This window comes from Podarcis vaucheri (genome assembly GCF_965113315.1).
Source record: "Podarcis vaucheri genome assembly, chromosome: 11".
Taxonomy (NCBI): domain Eukaryota; kingdom Metazoa; phylum Chordata; class Lepidosauria; order Squamata; family Lacertidae; genus Podarcis; species Podarcis vaucheri.
Genome location: NC_138749.1, coordinates 59,728,233 through 59,747,844, shown reverse-complemented (window position 1 = coordinate 59,747,844; position 19,612 = coordinate 59,728,233). Strand labels below are relative to the sequence as shown.

The following is a 19,612-nucleotide window of genomic DNA, read 5'->3' as shown; positions in this document are numbered from 1 at the left end:
GGGATATAAATAAAATTTATTATTATTATTATTATTAAATAGCCGGTGCCCAACTATGCACATTAAAAAGGTAAAGGTACCCCTGCCCGAACGGGCCAGTCTTGACAGACTCTGGGGTTTGTGCGCCCATCTCACATCTATAGGCCGGGGGCCAGCGCTGTCCGGAGACACTTCCGGGTCACGTGGCCAGCGTGACAAAGCTGCATCTGGTGAGCCAGCGCAGCACACGGAACGCCGTTTACCTTCCCGCTGGTAAGCGGTACCTATTTATCTACTTGCACCCGGAGGTGCTTTCGAACTGCTAGGTTGGCAGGCGCTGGGACCGAGCAGCACATTACTTGGCACTTTTAAGAACTCAACCCCGATCCCTTGCACTGCCAAGTGCAGTGGGCTGTATTCCTTGACCTGCTAATTCCTAGGCCGATCCCCCCCCCCCCGAGTCCTTCCTGCAATCAGAAAAGGGCTTTGGAAGGGAAGCTCCCCTTCGTGTTACTGTTCCAAGGGGAACTTGCTGCATTCGAGCAAAAGCAGTTCTTAGCACTTCCCTATTGGAAACGGACACAATCGAACAAGTAGACTTATCGTCGAACTTATGTCTATGGGATAGTGGTGGGATGTCAAATTTAATAAATAATATACGCATTTAATAAATGAAAAATGACGATGTCTATGTCTAAACAGCCTGCAAGAAAGCAGACTCTAGTTTATTCAGTACAGTTACTTTGCGAGTCTGTTTCACACTATAGGCTTCACTTGTAAACTCAAGATTCTTGCCTCCTTTCGTGAGAAAAGTATCACTCCTCTGCAACCCTTTCAAAAGCCTGGTTGTAGGGGCAAGGAAGAACTCAATTCTTAGCAGAAAGGGATCCCAACATGACAAATGATTGAATGATTTTTTTTACAAGTACTGTAGTTGCATTTAATGAAATGTTAACCTTGCCATCAAACTGAGTCCTTTATTATAATAGTTGCCAACTTCCTATATTTTCGTTTCCTTTACAATGTATTTCCTAAGAGCAAGAGTCAGCAGACTTCAGTCTCATAGGATCTAGATTGGTTTTCACTAGAACCCAGGTCACCAGCTGGAACTCAGGAAGAGGAACATAGGAGAGTGGGGAGGTACTGTTCTGAACAGGTTTCAGTAGTTGAACTAGATCTCACATTTACATGTTTTTCTCCCTTTCACAATTTAGGAGGGGAAAAGGCTACCAACCCATTCCAGTACTGCAAAAATACCCCATCTGCCTTCTGCCCACCTTTCCCTAAAGGAAGTTTAGAAGAGGCAAAATATTTGCTTGTAGCATCCCTTCCATACCTGTTGGGAGGTAACTGTTATCATGAAAACATGCTAGGACAAAATAAACATCTTGATGAAAAGTACCACCCCTGGTTAAAAATAATCTTTCCCTTAATCACACTTAAAAGGCAATATAGCCAAAGGCTACAGCAAATACAGTGGTACCTTGGTTTAAGAACAGTCCTGTTTACGAACAATTCCGTTAACGAACTCCACAAAACCGGTAGTCTCCCGGTTTACGAACTTTATCGCGGTCTAAGAGCAGAATCCAGTGGAAGGGCACTGGTGGTGGTAGGCCTCATTAGGAAAAGCACAACTTGGTTTAAGAACGGTTTCAGTTTAAGAATGGACTTCTAGAACGCACTAAGTTCGTAAACAGAGGTACCACTGTACTGCTGCACAGGGGTGTAAATCTTCTGATTAAAGACCAATTTACTCAATGTTTAGAAACAGGACACAACAGCGTCAAATCCTGATGCATACTGCATCCCTCCTACATGAAATGCAAACACCTAGCTAAAGGCAGTCTTTTGTTTTAGGTGAATTTCACCAGAGGTATTAAAAATACACTCTAATGCAAGGATGTTTCATTTTCTGTGAAAACCTAAAGGTCCATTAATCAGAGCTTAGTGCAAATGTCATAAAACTTAATAGTCCAAAAATATCCGTTCGAGTACCAAAACTGAATGGAGCTCTTCTGTACTCAAAATCCACTTTCGATTAATCCAAGTCTTCATTTCACCAATGGGGTATCAAGTATCACTGCCGATCCACTTCATATCAGAGATCTGCCGACAATCCAGATCTACATTGTTCTTTTTGCTCTAAAGCACTCCACTGCAGCACAGCTTCCTCTCCACTTGCAACTTTATATGCCATTTTTTAACTTTGACATAAGTAGCACTTACATGATCAGGTTTTGCAAAAAGCCATCGTGAAGATGTTCTTCCTTAAATACTAAAGGTATCTCAAATGAAGGAATCTTTGGCAAATGTTCTTCTATAGCTTCTCAGTGTAGCATTCAGAGCTAAGAAAGAAGGGCATGGTAGATTTCAATTTATCTTTTAATTTATTGTGAAACACAAAGAGGAAAATATTTTAAGTCTGTAGAGAATTAGACCTAGAGTAAATATTGAAACCTCGAAGTTACATGCAGCTGGATGTTATTACAATGTTTATTCGAGACAAATAAACTTGTAAACTATTAATACAAATGCTGAGATTTTTACATGAAAATATCCAGGTTCTTTTGATTCCACACACATTTTCTATGCAACTCAAACAGTGAGATACAATTGTTTTGTCATTCAGTTTTTATACAATAGAAACATTTTAAACAAGTTACAGTTGGATATGGGCAAGATTGCCAATGCTAGAAATGACTAAAATTCCAATAGCCTCTACAGTTAATTGCTATTCCATGACAAACCAAGTTTTGTGAAATTTTATTCAAACCAACAAGTTGCAGTACAATAATTAGGGGCATACATTTGGAGTAACAAGAACGCAAAACTGTTTCAATATTTTTCAGTTTCTTCACACATCAAACTTTGGAGTCAGTGCATTATCAATACTCCCAATTTGCCAAAACAATGAAATTGGGTGTTCTGCTTCTCTGGTATAGGGAAAAAGCCAAGCTCAATTAATGGTGTAGAGAGTGTGTTTTAGCTACAGAAGTATGCATTAAAAAATGACTGCAAGAATTGGTTCACTAAATTTATTTTTAAAATCATAAAACATCTTACAAAAGAGCATTACATTCTGCACACTGCTTTGAATGGATGCCAGGGATAGGTAAGTGAACTACCAGTACTCTTCTCCCTCTTCAAAACAAAAAAAGGTATAAAGCAGATGGTTCACAAGTGACAGAAAAAACATTACAGTTTACAACCAACATAGAACAAAAATAAAATCCACCTTCTCTGCTGCTGTTTCAAAATACCAATGTTAGTTTTGCAAGCCACCCCACTCCCACCCACCTATATGTAGAGAACTAAAAACATTACATCTGGTGACAGCAAAAAAAAATTCACTACACCTCAAATGCAGAACACCTATGAAGCAGAGGAATGTTGGCTTTTTAAACAGAAGCAGATTTAAGAAAAAAAAAAGATGCAGGACTCCTTCAGTTCTTCACTAGTCTTAGAAAAACTTTCCAGAATACTGCTTCACACTATAAAAAAGAAAAAATATCTTGCATTAGAATCCTTCAACATCTGCATACTGCTTCACACTATAAGGAAAAAGAAAAAAAAGGCATGTATTAGAATGGTTGAACAAACAACTTGAATCAATATTTGCAAATACATTTTACACAATTATAAATATTAGACAATACATACTGATTAAAATTTTACAGTTTGTAATTAGTAGCTATCTACTTTCAAAAAGACAAGTTACACATTGCAAAATGCTCACTAGACAGCTGATGTTAGAGGAAATAAAGCAAGTACAACCTAGAGCTGTTATACATGGCAGAAAAGGAAGCAATGCCAGTGAGGTGTGAAATGCTGCATTAACAGCACCAATAGTTTTCAACTTGTCCTGTAGAGGCATGGTCTGTGCCATATGGCAGACTGCGATTTGTTGTCGATTTGGTTATCTAAAAACAACAAAATCACTAGTCTTCCACACAGAACTAGACCAAGATCCACTGAAATCTTCTATATTTTCTACAGGCTCTATGTAATAGATTACAAGTAGGTTTTTTGCAGCAGTTTTCACCAGAGAAATGAGGACTGCTTGGTTAAGGTCACTTCCAGCAAGATTAGTTTTGAGGGTGTCTTCATAGAGTAAGAATGGAAAACAGAAGAGAAAGGCATACTACGAAGTGCAGAAGTTAGTATACACTACCAGCATAAAGGTGTTTTTTGTTTTTAAAATAGCTTTCTTTAAAAAGGCACACCATACAAGAGACAAAGTTCAGTAATGATTTACACATTTAGTTTACAGCTGCAGTTCTATCCAACTTGCCTGTTTTGCAGTAAATACTGTGCATTTTGAATCTGGTCCTGTGTGCCTGTGATAGTTATTATCCGATCTTCTGAGCCCTCTAAGGGTTCATCAATTTTGATTGAAGCTCCTGATTCATGGCGTATCTGTTTGATCCTCTGGCCTCCTTTTCCAATAATGGAACCAGCCAGCTAGAAAAAAAAAGTGAGGGTTTTTTTTAACCAACAGCTAGTAATTGCAGTATTACAACATACAAAGTTATTACCAGAGTACAAAAACATATCATTACACAATACAACAATTTATTAGGCAGCACTCCTGGATAGTATGTTCAATAACAAGTTGGGGAGGAAATTTTAGCCCATTTCCTTCAAAGCAGAATACAAGCTTAACATATAACACTGAAGATAACAGTAAGTCTAACATACTGCACAAAGATTAAAAAACCGTATGTCGCAAGATTTGAAAATATTTTAACTACAGGGAATATACTTACATCTTTGGGTATTGTTACTTGTGTTGTAATTATGGGTCCACCAAGATCACCGTAAGAGCCACGACCCCCTGCATAAGAATAGTCTGATTTAAAACGTATGCATCTTGCTCTTTTAATGACTGAACAGTAAATTGTATATAGTACACATGCATTAAAGCTTACCATATCCTGATCCACCCTCGAACTAGCAAAAAGGAAACAAAAAGAAAAAGTCTTAGCGGCTTTTGTTTCATGTAACACGAAAGTATTTAAACAGCTGATATCTTTATCTGTATCTATATCTATCTATCTCCTGCCAGCCTAGCAGTTCGAAAGCACACAAAGTGCAAGTAGATAAATAGGTACCGCTCCGGCGGGAAGGTGAACAGTTTCCGTGCGCTGCTCTGGTTCGCCAGAAGCGGCTTAGTCATGCTGGCCACATGACCCGGAAGCTGTACGCCAGCTCCCTCGGCCAATAAAGCAAGATGAGCGCTGCAACCCCAGAGTCGGTCACAACTGGACCTAATGGTCAGGGGTCCCTTTACCTTTATATATATCCACATAGCTCCACCTATATATAACTGAACTATAGGTAAAATCTGTGCATTTCTGGATTTCAAAAGAGAACAAGGACCTTTCACCACCAAAGCACAAGCATTGTGGAACTCCTTCCCCAATGAATCTAGGTATCTCAACAATCTCAAAATACAGTGGTACCTCTAGTTACAAATTTGTTCCAGAGGTCTGTTCTTAACCTGAAACCAATCTTAACCTGAGGTACCACTTTAGCTAATGGGGCCTCCTGCTGCTGCGTGTTTTCTGTTCTCATCCTGAGTTTAAGCTCTTAACCTGAGGTTAGCGGAGTCTGTAACCCGAAGTGTTTGTAACCCGAGGTACCACTGTACTTTCCAATGGAGAACACCAAATCAGTAACCGACCGGGCGTATTTTATGCAGCATGATTCATGCAAAGTCAGCGATAACAATTCTAGTGGAAATATTTAGATTCCAATTCCAGATAATGACTAAACTATATAGCCCTCAATAATAGTCTATTACTCCTATTTAACACTCTGACAACCTTGTACAAAAAAGGCAGGCAGTAATGTTAATTACATTCCCATCAACACTCAAAACATTCTCAGTTCTGGTCAGAGGTATGTTACAAATTCAGCTCCACTAATTTAACATGTGATGGAATGCCTTCCTGGTGCACTGGCAAGCTCTCCCTCTGTTCCCACCCAGATTAAGCAGCCTATGCATACACATGGGTATGCATACATTAACAATGGCAGTGTGCGCACACAGGTTTATAAAAGTTTTTGAACATTTTCAGTTAAGCCTATCAAACACACAACATATTAAGAGAAAATCTTTGGAATCTTTCAGGTCTTCAGTTGCCAACTTAGAGGCACATTTCAGGAGACATTAAGATAAGGAACTCAAATCACTGCTTCAGGTATTTTAATGTTTCATTCATCCCATATTACAGAACTATACAAACAATATGTTGTAACATTTCTGGGACTGAAACAGTATATGAGAAGGAATTCCACAGTACAAATTAAGAAGTGGGAAATTTTGCATCATCCATACTTAAGGCAACTGCTTCCTTTGCCTCTACAAGTATTTGAGTTTAATCTAAACATATCCATTTCAACTACAAGCTTCTAGGAGAAGATGTAGGAGAAAGTTGTTGCTAAAAGTATTACTTGCTTAAAATCTAGCAAACCCCCAAATGGAAGCTTTTAGCAATGGCAGTTTGTGCGCAAAACCAGTTCCTTATTGCCTCTCTCCTACCATCAAGAACACCAATCAAAGCAGGCTTTTTAATTAGTTTACTCACCATTTCTGGCGTTTCTATGTCATCGCAAGCATTGACATGACATTGCATCATCTTGCCAAAGAGAAGAAAGAAAAAATACATTTGAAACAAGTTATTTGGGACTTTATAGACTCATAAATCATAAAGCTTACATGCCTGTAAACTTACGTGATACAGACTGCATAAACCAGTTTGCATGTTAGAATATATGCAAAAAAAGCTTGATAGGTGACAATTTAAGGCAATTTCCATATGCACTACTTATATTATTCTGCAGCCAAGTGCACCTCTTAAGCAATGTGAGTGAAGTCCATATGCAAGCAGAACTGACTTCAATCAGATGCAGAGAATGCTCCTTTTTCCATACCTTCCCCATGCAGACCACCCCATTCTGTTACAAAGGTTGAGAATCCCTAGAGATTTGGTGGGGGGTGCAGGGAAAATCCCATTGTGTGAGAAGTGTGCAGTGGCCACCACTTATGCATAATTTACTTACACAATTGTGACCTTGGGCAGACAGTCAAAAAAGAAATAAAAGAAGGGCAGGGAAAACTCACTGCTTACCAGCCTCTGGGAAGGATGTTCAAGGGTTACGGGATGCCGCCAGGGCCTTGCACAGCCTTCCCAGAGCTCAGAAAGCAAGGCAGAGGCCAAGGTCTGCTCTGGACAAGTTTGGATGATTGTGCAGGGTGAGGGAGTAGTTCTGGGGGTTTCCTGGGTTTACGCGATTTTGCCTTTGCACATGGATGCCAGGAGCTGAACCCTCATGTAAGTGACAAGCCCTGTACACACACAATATTGGATACTGCTCCTATTTTTTCAATTACCTACATAAATTCTCTCACAATGCCCCGAATAAAGTAACATAAAATAAATAAGTCTGACTTGGTTCAATGTATCAAACAGTTATTACATGTTTTTAAGTTAAAATACAGTTTTGGGTTTAATTTAATTTGTACTATATTACTATGTATTTTAACTATATTAAAATTTATACTGTAATTCATTTGCTTCTGAGTCACTCAATGAACTTGTGTTATGGGCAGTTACTGAGTTCATTTCCCCTCTGGTAATTCCTAAGAATGTGTAAATTCTGATTTAGGCATGCAGGAAAGCAAGCATTCTGTACACAATAAATTAGGCTGAAATTTTGTATACGCTAAGAGCCTTGCAGCGCAATTCTATACCTGCCCACCTAGATATAATCCTACTGAAATCAATGGGTCTTTTCCCCAGGTAACTGGTAGCAGTAAAATATAACTTTATATTCCTTTCACACTGCAAACATAAAATACTATGGAACTACAGCCCTACATGAATCTGACTTAAATAACTTGGTCAAAGTACATTTCTTCCTCATCAGAACTGTTACTCATTTTGAAAAAGATGACCCACAATTAGAATCATGTTCCTAACCCTGAAGATTAAGATCCTTTAAGTCAGAGCTTTCCAAACTTCTCATGCTGGCCACACACTTTTTAGACATGCATCATTTCGTGCCCCAGGAAAGCCTACAGACTGCAGCCAACACATTAACCTGTTGTGACACAGTTTCAAAAGCTCTGTTCTAAGTACACAAGTGCCAGTGAAGAGAAAAACTTGAACTACAATACTATTAAAGTCTCCAAATACTCAAGATTCATGAACACTTTCTTAAAGAAAACTGAAAATTAATTGTGAAAGGTAAAATTGTAAAAGGGCATTGATATCCCAAGTCATACATAAAACAATGCTTTCAAGATACCCAATTACCGAAAAACTGTATTCGGAGTTCTCCTATTGAACATAACTTACCATTCCATCGTAGCGATCGCCAGGTCTGCCCCTTCGGTCATAAGACATAAGGTCCCTTAAGAAAGCAAATGATATAATTTAGAGTGTTTACAAGTGAAAGTCTCACATAAAGACATTGTCAAATATATAAATAAGCAATTTGACTAATATTATGTCACAGAAATTCATGTTTTATAAATCCATCCATCCCACTTAAAACAAACATAAAAACCAGTTCCATTTATCAACTACTATGTTCTCCCTCAAGCACAAACCTTACTCTAAGCAGCTGTTAGCTGAACTGCTCTATAAAAGCACTCGGAATCATTACAATGTTGACGTACCCGCCTCTGGGAGGAGGAGGGGGAGGAAGAGGAAGATTGCGAGCTCTGCTGCCACCTCTACCACCACGGCCTGGAGGAGGGGGAGGAGGTCCTCTGCGGGGGCTCATGTCATCATAATCTCTTCGTGGAGGCATTGGACGACCACGACCTGGAGGCATTCGATCAAAGCCTCCTCTGCCACGCATTGGAAATCCCACAGGACGCCCCCTTCTGTCATCAAACATCATTGTAAATCCACCATAGTCGTACGTTTCATCATAAAAGTTCGGATCATAAGGCTGTGCACGTCCTTTGATTGGTGACTAATATGAAAAAAGGAAAACAACTTTAGTCTTCTGAACATTTCCCACAATTATATTTTAACACATATTATTAAAAGACTACCAATTTGAAGTTACATGTATAGCTTATTTCAAGCAAAAAATGTAACTATCTTCACACAAAAAAGGCGTGGGGGGTATGAAAACAAATTACTGTAAAGATTAAATTACCTCTGATATAAGATCCAATATTATTTTGATGCATTCCACAACTCTATCAGGCTTTCCACCAATTAGCACCACTCTGTCGGAAGAATGAGGACAGCATTCTTGGAAAAGCTTAATGGTGGTCTGAGTGTTCTGCCAAGAAAATTTTAAGTAAAAAATTATTTATAAACCACTCTAGCCAATAAGAAAGCTGATAACTATTTAACACAGCTTGTTTTTGAGATTTGTATGCTGAACAAGTTGCGGCACAAACAATACAAACTGGAAGCTAAGAAAACTCCACTCTCAGGGCTTGTACATACAAACCATACAATTACACTAGTTATGGTTCACCGACTTTTCACTGTTTGATATCTTTAACATTCAACAATACAGGAATGATTTATGGTCCCGCCCCTATTGAGTTTCCTTCCTCCCTCCCTAATTCAAAATAGAAATTTGTAAAATGCATTTAAAAGCAGAACTGATGCTTTTTCACATGCTTGGTTCCACAGCTTACATCCAACCCAAATGAGGGGCTACACATGTCACATACTCCCTCCAAAGGTTATTCCTTAAATTTAACCATTTATGATATATTAACTGCATTATAGCTTGATATCTGGGCTTAAATTTGGTCTGGAAAAAAAAATCTTGCCAGAAGAGCACCAGCAATTATTATAAGCTTCTGTCAGTTGACATATCTAACCAACCAAGTAAAGTTTCCAAGCTGTCAAGTTGCTGCAGCTCCAAAGCCCACACATTACTGTGGTCCAGTCAAGAAGGTATTAGGGCCTGCACAATCCTTCTTTAGCAGGCATTCAAACCATTGGTACATTAGCCAAAGTCAGTAGACAAACACTCCTGGCTACCAACTCCACCTGATATAGGAGGCCTGGACACAGGAACACTCCCAATTGCGTATCTGCTCTTTTAACTGTAACATGACCACATCACAAAGCAGTTTTCCTGAACTACTTCTGGGGCTACCAACAAATCCTGTTCTTCTAAATTGGACTTTTTACTGACATCATGCTAAGTATAGTCGTACCTTGGTTCTCGAACGGAATCTGTTCAGGAAGTCCTTTCGACTTCCGAAAATGTTCAAAAACCAAGGTGCAGCTTCCGATCGGCTGCAGGAGCTTCCTGCACTCAATTGGAAGCCACAGAAACTGTGTCAGACGTTTGGCTTCCAAAAAAGGTTTGCAAAGTGGAACACTCACTTCCAGGTTTGCAATGTTTGGGAACCAAAATGTTCAAGCAACAAGGCATTCAAGAACCAAGGTATGACTGTATTACTATTTACTAAGTAATGCTAGCATGCTACATTATGCTAAGTGATTCAAGGAATATTGCCACAAATGCTTCAGAATAAATTGAGCTGGACCATCATGAATCCGCTCCAAAATCCAATATGAACTTTTTCAGTAGTTTTAGTTAGGACAAACCCCGGCAGAAGTCCACAAGAACCAACGACAAGAAGTACATTAATGTCCAAACGAAATAGAAGGAACCATTGAAAACAAAACCTCTAACTCAGGATTGTAATAAAGTATGGTGCTATTTTTAATATTATCAATAACCTCAAAGCGTGCAAGACACTCAACAGGGCCACATTCAATTTCTCTTCTACAAAGATGCAGAAAGAAGATGAAGCCAAAGAAGTCCCAGACCAAACCCTGGTCTTTAAATGTCTAAATAACTGAGTGCCCAGCCACAGCAGCTAGCAAATGGTTTGACTTTAAGTATTTAATTAATTGGGGATCAAGCGAGCTTCTGCAACACTGGTCTTACTATTGCCTCTAAGAGTAGATGAAATAATGTCCTTTATTAATAAAATGAATAAAAGAAAGTCTTCACAATGAGTCTAAAGGTTCAAAATTTTCCAGTGAAAGATCGCCAGGCTGCAAAAGCACTTCAACAGTCATAAAAAGGTCTGCTGAACAAAACTGTGCAGACACAATTGTGGCAGACCTACTTGCTTTTATCATCAACTTCGTAACACATTCGTAAGTTGTATACAAGTCATGTTTATGGTGGTAGCTTGTGTTAAGAACTTAATTCGTTCTGGAGGTCCGTTCTTAACCTGAAACTGTTCTTAATCCGAAGGGCCACTTTAGCTAATGGGGCCTCCCGCCGCCACCACACAATTTCTGTTCTCATCCTGAAGCAAAATTCTTAACCCGAGGTACTATTTCTGGGTTAGCAGAGTCTGTAGCCTGAAGCTTCTGTAACCTGAAGCCGAGGTACCACTGTAGTTGGATTTGTCCCAGTATTCCCCCATGAGTGCTCAAATCAAAGACAAACTTTTTAGCCTCGGAACCCTAATTTATAGAGAGGCCTGCACTCCAGAAACTGAATCTCTAAGGAGCTATTCTGTCAGCAGCCCAAGTTGGTTCCTTATACCAGGAGTGAAATGTGATTAACAAAGACCACTGTGAAGTGTTTGACAATTATTAGGCTATGTTTTCACTCTATAGATTTCGTATTCCATTTTTACACTTAGTGACGCTACTACACAGGCTCAGATTTTGGTGAACCTCCAACTACGGTGTAGAAATTATGTGGAAACCACCACCTTTGCAGTAACTGCTAAGAAATTGTTTCTCTAGAATCTCTGGAGTACAAGTTCCATCAGGGGATCAGGCACCCACAAACCTTTTGTGCTAGCCATTTCAGCTGTACAATGAGAAACAGCTTCAGACACTACAGAAGTATTAGAAACTGTCACCAATTTTAGTAACCAAAGTTAAAACCAGAATAAAATTGATCTCTTTCTCTACACTTTCTTTTACTGAAAGGAAACTCTGTGTTTGTAAATTAATCACATATTTGGGTTTGTAATTCTTTAGCAGCACAAGATGAATAAATTCTAGTAAGGTTGAGGCATTCTTGCCACCCAATGACTAGTAACAACTATGAACTGAACATCATCTTCAAGAAAGTGATTATTTTTAAGGTAACTATGCTTATATCAAAAGACAAAAATTATGTTACCTCTCTGAGTTCTTTGATTTTAGCACCCTTGACACCAATAATTCCTCCAGCCAAACTCTGGTGAATCAACAGCCTTAACTCACAGTCGAAGTCACTTCCCTTGTAATGTTGATACTATAGACATATTCGGGGTGAAGAGTAAGAAAAACAGTCAGTAAGATGTTTGCTTGAATAAGTACCCATTTACTACCCAGTACAGTACCATACTGTTACTTTTTCCGATTTCCAACTTCCAGTACCTATCACCCACTAAATCCAGACATCATTCTCCAAACAGTTTATATATTACGATTTAAATGTTAAAGTAGTACCATTATCAAAGAGTTCAGGGGCCTGATTTTACTCTTAACACAAGTTTATGCAGTCCAGCCAGCTGCTTTTAAAAATCTAAAAGGTGTTTCAAACACAGCTGTGATATTGTAGTGGGGGGCGGGGGTTCCTAATGTTCCAAGTAGAAAATCTCACTGGAAGGAGTGCATATGTAAGTAGACCAGCCTAAAATACTTTCCCAGCCAGAGATTACCATTCTTAGCGGGTTTTATTTAAGTCAAGGAATATTCAGCATATAGGAAAAATAAAATCAACCCCTACTATCAAGGTCTATGACCACACACAGTGACCTTGCTATTGATAATGCACCCCAAGAAAATAAGGGGCCACAGCTCAGTGATAGAATTTGTATATAAAAAGCTCCCAGGTTCAAGCCTTGGCATCTTCAGAAAGGGCTGGCAAAGTCCCCTCTTAAACTTTGGAGAGCTGCTATCAGTGTAGACAAGGTGGTGATGATGATGATTTATTATTATTAACTGAATATATATACCACCCTATACCCAGAGATGACAAGGTGGTTCACACAATAAAATCAAAATACAAAACAATACTGAGTTACATGGACCTATGGCCTGCCTCAGTACATTAAAATTTCAAACTTAATTTTATTTGGTGTGTTATACACAACCAACTCTTGCTGACACTCCAACTGGGACACATATCTGTATTTCAAATAGAGGGCAAGTTAGCGACAGAAAGCAAGAGCATTTGAAGCTTGCCATTCAGATGTATACACCCAAATACACTTACCTCTTCCAAAGTAGGGATAATTTTCTTCAAGATTTCTCCAATTGTTTCGATATCTGCACTTATACTCAGTATGCTGTCAAATAGCATTAAGCATCAGGTGTCACAAATAAGATAGGGGGAAAGGTAAAGTAAGTTGTGTATTCATAATTTTATGTGTTATAAGTCAACTTTACAGAGCTGAACTTACGAGTTAATATTCCCCACTTAAGTAAACCTTTTACTGAAGATACAGCACATGCACCTTTGTTTATGCCCAATAATATAAACGATACAAGTTTAAAATAAGGTTTTGGAGATAAGAGAATGAGTTTCTTGGAAGGAGTCAGATTAAGTGGACAAGAAATTAACGAAGAACTGAAAGCAGGAGTGAATACTCATGTTCCCCGCCACCACTAATTTAGGATACCCTCACTATTACATTGTTAAACTGGCACACCTTCTCATAGGAAACATGGGAATATGCAAGTGGTGAACATTATATTTGGAATAGGGTTATGAGACCAGTTAGAAATTAGGTTACTAATGGGCTCTGCAAGAAAACGAATACAAATGCAAGACAAAAAAGACAACACAAATGAGAAGTGAAGGAGAGTGAACCAGGAGTTAGCATTTCATCAGAAAAAATTATGAACAGGCAATGCTGGGGGAGCAAGGTGGACCACAAAGACAGAGCAGAGCGAGAGACTATTTTGAAACAATCTGATTTACAATGCAGCAAATATACAACAATTGAAGCTGTGCTCCTTCCATTGAAATAAAATTAGTGGATTGTTGGGTGGGCAACTCACGTAAAAGTTCAGTGACAAAAAAGACTTAATGGGGAAAATAAGACAGAAAACTTAAAAAAAACAATACACCGTCTAAGGGGATACTATTTAATTATATAAAAGGCAGGTAATAATATACATTTCTCTCTTTCTAATCAGGCAGTGAGGCATAAACTGTTGGGACATACCGCTCGGGGCCACTGCTGTCTGGGACTGAAACACTGGCATTGTACTGCATTGGTCATTGGCGTTCGTGGATGTTGGCATTGGGCATGGGCATTCAATCAGAAGTTGTCAAGTAAGGCACCCGTTTGGCAACGAGCACATTTTTGGGCATAGCCAACCAGGGTTTTCACATGGGCGTTCAGGGGCGGATGGGCCAACGTCATGGTGGGCAACGCAGGGGCATGTCGATCCAGTACATGGGCAACGGAGAGATATATGGCCAAAAAAACAAGGAGAGGGAAGAGGGGGAAAAGCAATAAATTTTAATTTAATACAAACTATACTCATTACTCTCAATGAAACAAGCTTAAGTTGTTCTGAAGACTAACACAATAACGGATAGCTACATTGACTGTGGCTTAACAGTTATGGACCGTAAAAATGAGTTACTTGGCCTAAACTACTTTTAACATTAGAAGTTGCAGTAGCAGGCTGGCTCGTGAGGGTAGACACAAAATCTGTAGAGATTCAGATTACTGAAATCCTGGGAAAATTGGGAAAGCCACTAATCCATGAATTATATGTATGGAATCTAGATTTAGGCAGGTGAATTTTTAAGTACACTAGCTTCAGAAAGGTCAGTTAATGCACATGTGATTACTACCCAAGTTCATTTCTTATACCTCAGATCTAGTAACCAAAAGTTGACAGTTATAACATTCTGCAGGCGTTTTACAATATAATGAAAATATCAAACACAATGTGAAATGATATCGTGCCAAATATTTCATTAAATACCAATATCATACTTTCAAAAACTGAAGACTATGCACAATATAAAAAATTGCTTTTTACAAAGCATAGTGTTTAACTATTGAGACTTAATACTGAAAGTGTCTATTCACAGGAGTCAACCCACTATAAAAAGGTAGGTATATTTACTGTGATGTTCATGAAAAATTCATTCCAGATTAAATGCAGCTAAACGGTTCTGTACATAGTATCATGCCAGTCTGAACACTTCTCTCCTGAAGAGATAGACTGTTTAAGCAAAGTTAATTCTATAGCTGGATAAAGAATGGCCATCCAGGTTTGAATTATTTTAATTGGAAGCTTAAGCTCTCTGGTATTGCAAGCAAAAGCAATGAAATACAATTTAGTTTAATGCTTTGTAAAATAAGGGACAGGAATTTTTCCATATGAATTATTCTGTGTTTTAATTATATGAATGGAATATCCTGACACTTAAGATTTTTTTAAAAAATCAATACAAGTGGCTTGTACTAGACACCTATATAAAATTTTCACAATAGCTATGCAAAATTATTAGTGTTTAACTTGTAAATACTCACGTCTGTACGAAGTGCCTTAATGTTTTTGCCACCTTTGCCAATCACTGCTCCAGCATTCTATAATAAAAAAAGTCAAAATTGAAATTGATTTTCACAAATACAATTATGATAATTAGGCTGTGATTGGACATGGAAGCTGACACTAACACTCCTTTTAGTAAACCTCTCAGATAAGATTTTTAAAAGTGGGTAAGGCAAATAAATCCAACCTAAACACAGAGCTTTACGTTATTATAGCAAACATAAGAGACTTGCCTTTGGTTTCCTGATAAAAAATAAATTCAAACAATTAATGCAGATTTGCTCAAATTTAAATACTAATGATATGTTTTAATACGGTACAAGTTATGGCAGAATATTGTAATGCTTAACTAGGAACCAGCTTTCAACCCTATAAATGAGCTGCCGTTTCCCAAAATTCAGAAAAGCAGATATGTCATACAGCTTAAGCTTTTCTTTAAAAAATGTCAGGTCCTTCTTAAAATTAGGTTTTAAGAAGGATCTCACATGGCAGAAACATTTTGCTGTTTCTCCAAACAGAAATTTGTTAAGAGTTCTGAGATATAACCCCTGGTATGCTTAAACTGATTATCAGGTATTCTCTTTATTCTGAACACTATTCATCCTCAACTGTGGATAGTAAAATTATTACAACAAAATACCACATACTCAATAACTTTTTTTGCAATTATGTAACAGAACATACTTTGCTCTGAAGCAGAATGCGTAGTTCCACCATCTCATCCGTGTTCCTTGATCTTTTGAAGGCCTGTTCCTCTTCAATATCTTCAGCTGGACGTTTGCCTAATATTTTAGAAAACAGAGGATTAACAATCCAAATTTTTAGCTTCTACAAGCTGTAGGGCACAAGTCATTTTATTAAATGGAATGAGTCTTTTAAATGTTGTGATTTCAAAGTTTAAGCCAAGGCTAATTAGGTATAAACAATTACTATCCTAACAGCATTCATAAAAGTAAGCTTGGCAAATCCATATTGTTCAGTACTATTTTTAGCTTTAATGAACAGCCAGACAGTAAGTGCAATAGAAGAGACAACAAAGCAACCTTATTGTCCATTTCTACTGAAAGCTCAAAAAAACCTAACTATAAGTCTGTATGTTTGTGAAGTTAGCTTTTTAGTCACATTAACAGTAACAATACCAATTAGCATCTAACCCATCAAAATGCTTATAGTGGGATTATCAATTATGGAATGTAAAATAACTCACTACAGTTACCATTTTAAGTACACCAAGTTTTTTTCATCATTTATGTAATAATTTTAAGCATCTACACTGGAAATGCATTCAGTCCATACAACATTTGGAAATCAAAACCCCCAGGCGATTCAAATGCCCTCAGAAATCTGAGCAATCCACATGTTAAAATGACCAATGAATAGGACCTGGTTGCAGCATTTAATTTAGGTTTTTATTAAACCAACATCCATTGTCTACGGTGGCTGCTGTGCAGATTGTAAACGAGATTTTTATTCACGCCTGGACATGGCATTTATAAATTCTGAACCCTTGACAGATATTCCATACAGTTACTACTTTCACATATAAGAGCTGTAATTTCTGATTACATACAAGATAGCTTACCATTAGTTTCTGTATTAGTGAAGGTCTCTTCTTGCTGTTCAGTCTCCATTATTATTAGGCTCGCAGATACTACCTGTCAAATAAAAATAAATAAAACCCCATAAGTGCTTAGAAGAGAGCAGCCAACTCTGCAGCTTGCTAAAGAAATGAAGTGACATTTGGTTTCCAGCACTTACCAATATTATATAGCTTCACCAAGCAAACCTTAAACGTTCTGGGCGGGATCAAAGATCAGCCAGCCTATGAAAAGCAACATACAGCCATTTTGGTCTTGTTCATTATTTTACAGCTCAGTATTCCAGAATACAGAAAAAAAATGAAACATATCAAATGTCTGTCCAACAATGCCTCTTTTCTCCTAAGTTAATCTATCTGAAGAATTGTATAAGAGTACATACTATGTCAAATATCTTTATTTGCAGCCCAGTCATGAATTGCATCTCATGCAAAATCCTGACTTCACTCTAGTTTTACAGGAAAAAACACTAATGCCCGTTCACTTTTCTTACTGAAGCCAAGTTCTCTCAGTTTCAGGAACTGAAGCAATTCCTCTGAATTATTTCTCAGATCTGATTAGTTTTCTCAGCTAATTAATACCACCTTTAAATTTTTTGCTAGTTGCAACTTCTATCCTAGAAAACTTCATAACTTATTTCCACATGAAAAACATGCCCTTTATTGAATTTTTTGAAAGGTGCTATTTCTTCTTAAAGCAACGCAACAGTGAATACAGCTCAATATAAGCCAGGGACTCCTATACCAAAGTGAAAGAAACTGAATTCATTTTCATGGCACTGCAACTGATGAAGAATTGCAACAGTGATAAACTGCAGAATATAGTTGCGACCGTTTGCTTCCATAAATTAGATATTGCTTTTTTCCTTAAAAAAAACCTCACTGCCACTGCACCTTGGTTTACTATTTCATCTTTGTGTTTGGTGCAAGTCATTTGATTTGAGGAAAACAAGCTAAACCCCAACACATACAAGCGCAATATACAAACGGATTTCGGAATCTACCATAGCGTAGAGTTCAATTAAAGCGATTTAACGGTGTTAGCAAGAGGGAAGGAGCTATTGTACCAAGTAGGCAGTACCAAGCAAGAACACGATCTATGAACACGGGCTCTAGGTGGGGAGCAGGGGGGTGGAAGGTGTCACAAACCCCCTCATAAACAGCTTTCAACAAAAAGGGATTGCCCCGTTCTCCTCCCCGTCGCGCTGCGGACAAGGCGGCCCACAGCACAAGACACTCAAGTACTTCCGTTAGGGACCTCGAGGCTTCAAGGAGGGCCCAATTTAACCGCCACAACCCGTCAAAATAAAGCTAACAAACCCCCAATAAACGGGTCGCGCGGGGAGCGAAGGAAGGTTCCCTCTAGTTGCATAAGCTTGATCTGCCTTTACTGGAGAGCAACGCGACTAAAAATGGCGGCTCTCAAGAGCAGCTTCGGCTGTAATGGCGACCACGAGCTGCTAGGAGGAGCCGGGAGCGGAAGGAGTAACGCCACGCGGCGGCGGCCCCGAGCGAAGGGCCCACCCGCCCGACAGGCAAGACACACAAAAGAGGCCCGGCGCCGCCTCGCTCCGTTCGCCGGCGGGAAAAGCCTACAGGGAGCGCCGGGGCTGCTGGGCTCCGCCAGGGGAAGGAAACGCCTCCCGCCGCCTCTCCACCCACCGCGGCCGCCATGATTTCTGCAGCAGCAGCAGCCGCTGCAAAACCCGGGGAGCTTTGTTTCCTCGCGCCGCCTCCCTTTCCCCGGGCGGCTGAGGACGCCGTGGCTCTGAGCGGGCGGCGCCACGTAGCGCAACGGCCGAAACGGCCTCCCCCCCCCTCGCCGCCATTAGCGGGGCCTCCTGTCGCCCCTCCCCCACAGGCTCACCCGCCCCTCAGGCACAAGCGCCCCGAAAGCCTCCTAGGCCTAGACCCAGCATACGGAAATATTCAGAAACACAAACACACACCCCGCCACCGCCGCAAGCGGAAAATCTCTGAGGGGGGGGGGAAAGCCCCCTCGGCTCCTTACCGCGCAGCGCACTAAACTCCGCCGTATCCGTCGCTAAGGAGTGCGAGAGAAAAGAGCCGAAAGCAGCCGTAGCGCGCGCACACGCTCACACAAGCCACGGCCGCCCGCTTATTGGCTCGCCGGCCCCGCCGCCGCACCCCTATTGGCTGACGGCGCCGCCCTTCTCGAAGCGAGGCACGCTGTGCTGTCGGGGCCCGCCCTCCGTGGCGGCTGCCGCGGCGCCAACCTCGCAAACGGGGCTCTGGGCCGGCCGGGCGCCTGAGGCGGCATCCCAGTCCTCTTATCCCCCGGCTGTTTCCATTTTCCCTGCTAACATACTTGCTTGGTACTTACATTTAAGATATATATATTACAAAACAAAAACCAGTCCGATCAGTCCGAATAGCGTGACGGTAATGACAAGGGGGCGAAGGGCTTCAAGGAGAACGGAACTGATCCGAGGTCGCGCGTGAGGGGAAAGGGAGCGAGAGAGAGAGAGACGGGGCGAAA

At 39.8% G+C, this 19,612-nt stretch overlaps 1 protein-coding gene and 2 long non-coding RNA genes across 6 annotated transcripts in view; 1 reads left to right on the top strand and 2 right to left on the bottom strand.

Moving 5' to 3' along the window:
* LOC309542799 overlaps positions 1 to 6,095 on the top strand; it is a 390,515-nt gene extending 384,420 nt beyond the window's left edge. Inside the window, exon 2 of the long non-coding RNA XR_014224446.1 lies at positions 5,467 to 6,095. This is a non-coding gene — a long non-coding RNA (uncharacterized lncRNA). The remainder of the gene's footprint in view (positions 1 to 5,466) is intronic.
* LOC309542785 overlaps positions 673 to 19,612 on the bottom strand; it is a 77,446-nt gene continuing 58,506 nt past the window's right edge. The window contains exon 2 of the long non-coding RNA XR_014224431.1: positions 673 to 1,684. This is a non-coding gene — a long non-coding RNA (uncharacterized lncRNA). The remainder of the gene's footprint in view (positions 1,685 to 19,612) is intronic.
* Positions 2,455 to 19,260, bottom strand: HNRNPK (heterogeneous nuclear ribonucleoprotein K). 4 transcript variants are annotated; one of them, XM_082241639.1, is made up of 16 exons: positions 19,124 to 19,260; positions 17,274 to 17,337; positions 17,098 to 17,170; positions 16,200 to 16,297; positions 15,494 to 15,550; positions 14,165 to 14,208; positions 13,210 to 13,282; positions 12,130 to 12,243; positions 9,157 to 9,285; positions 8,666 to 8,967; positions 8,343 to 8,397; positions 6,570 to 6,620; positions 4,908 to 4,929; positions 4,746 to 4,828; positions 4,271 to 4,440; positions 2,455 to 3,530 (listed from the first exon to the last, which is right to left on the bottom strand). In XM_082241639.1, exons 3-16 carry the CDS (start codon positions 17,144 to 17,146, stop codon positions 3,497 to 3,499), a joined length of 1,281 nt encoding a protein of 426 aa, XP_082097765.1. In that variant the 5' UTR covers positions 17,147 to 17,170; positions 17,274 to 17,337; positions 19,124 to 19,260; the 3' UTR covers positions 2,455 to 3,496. The 4 variants fall into 4 exon arrangements, with proteins under 4 accessions (XP_082097765.1, XP_082097768.1, XP_082097766.1 ...); XM_082241642.1 differs by having other exon boundaries at positions 2,455 to 3,470; XM_082241640.1 differs by lacking the exon at positions 19,124 to 19,260 and adding an exon at positions 18,433 to 18,544.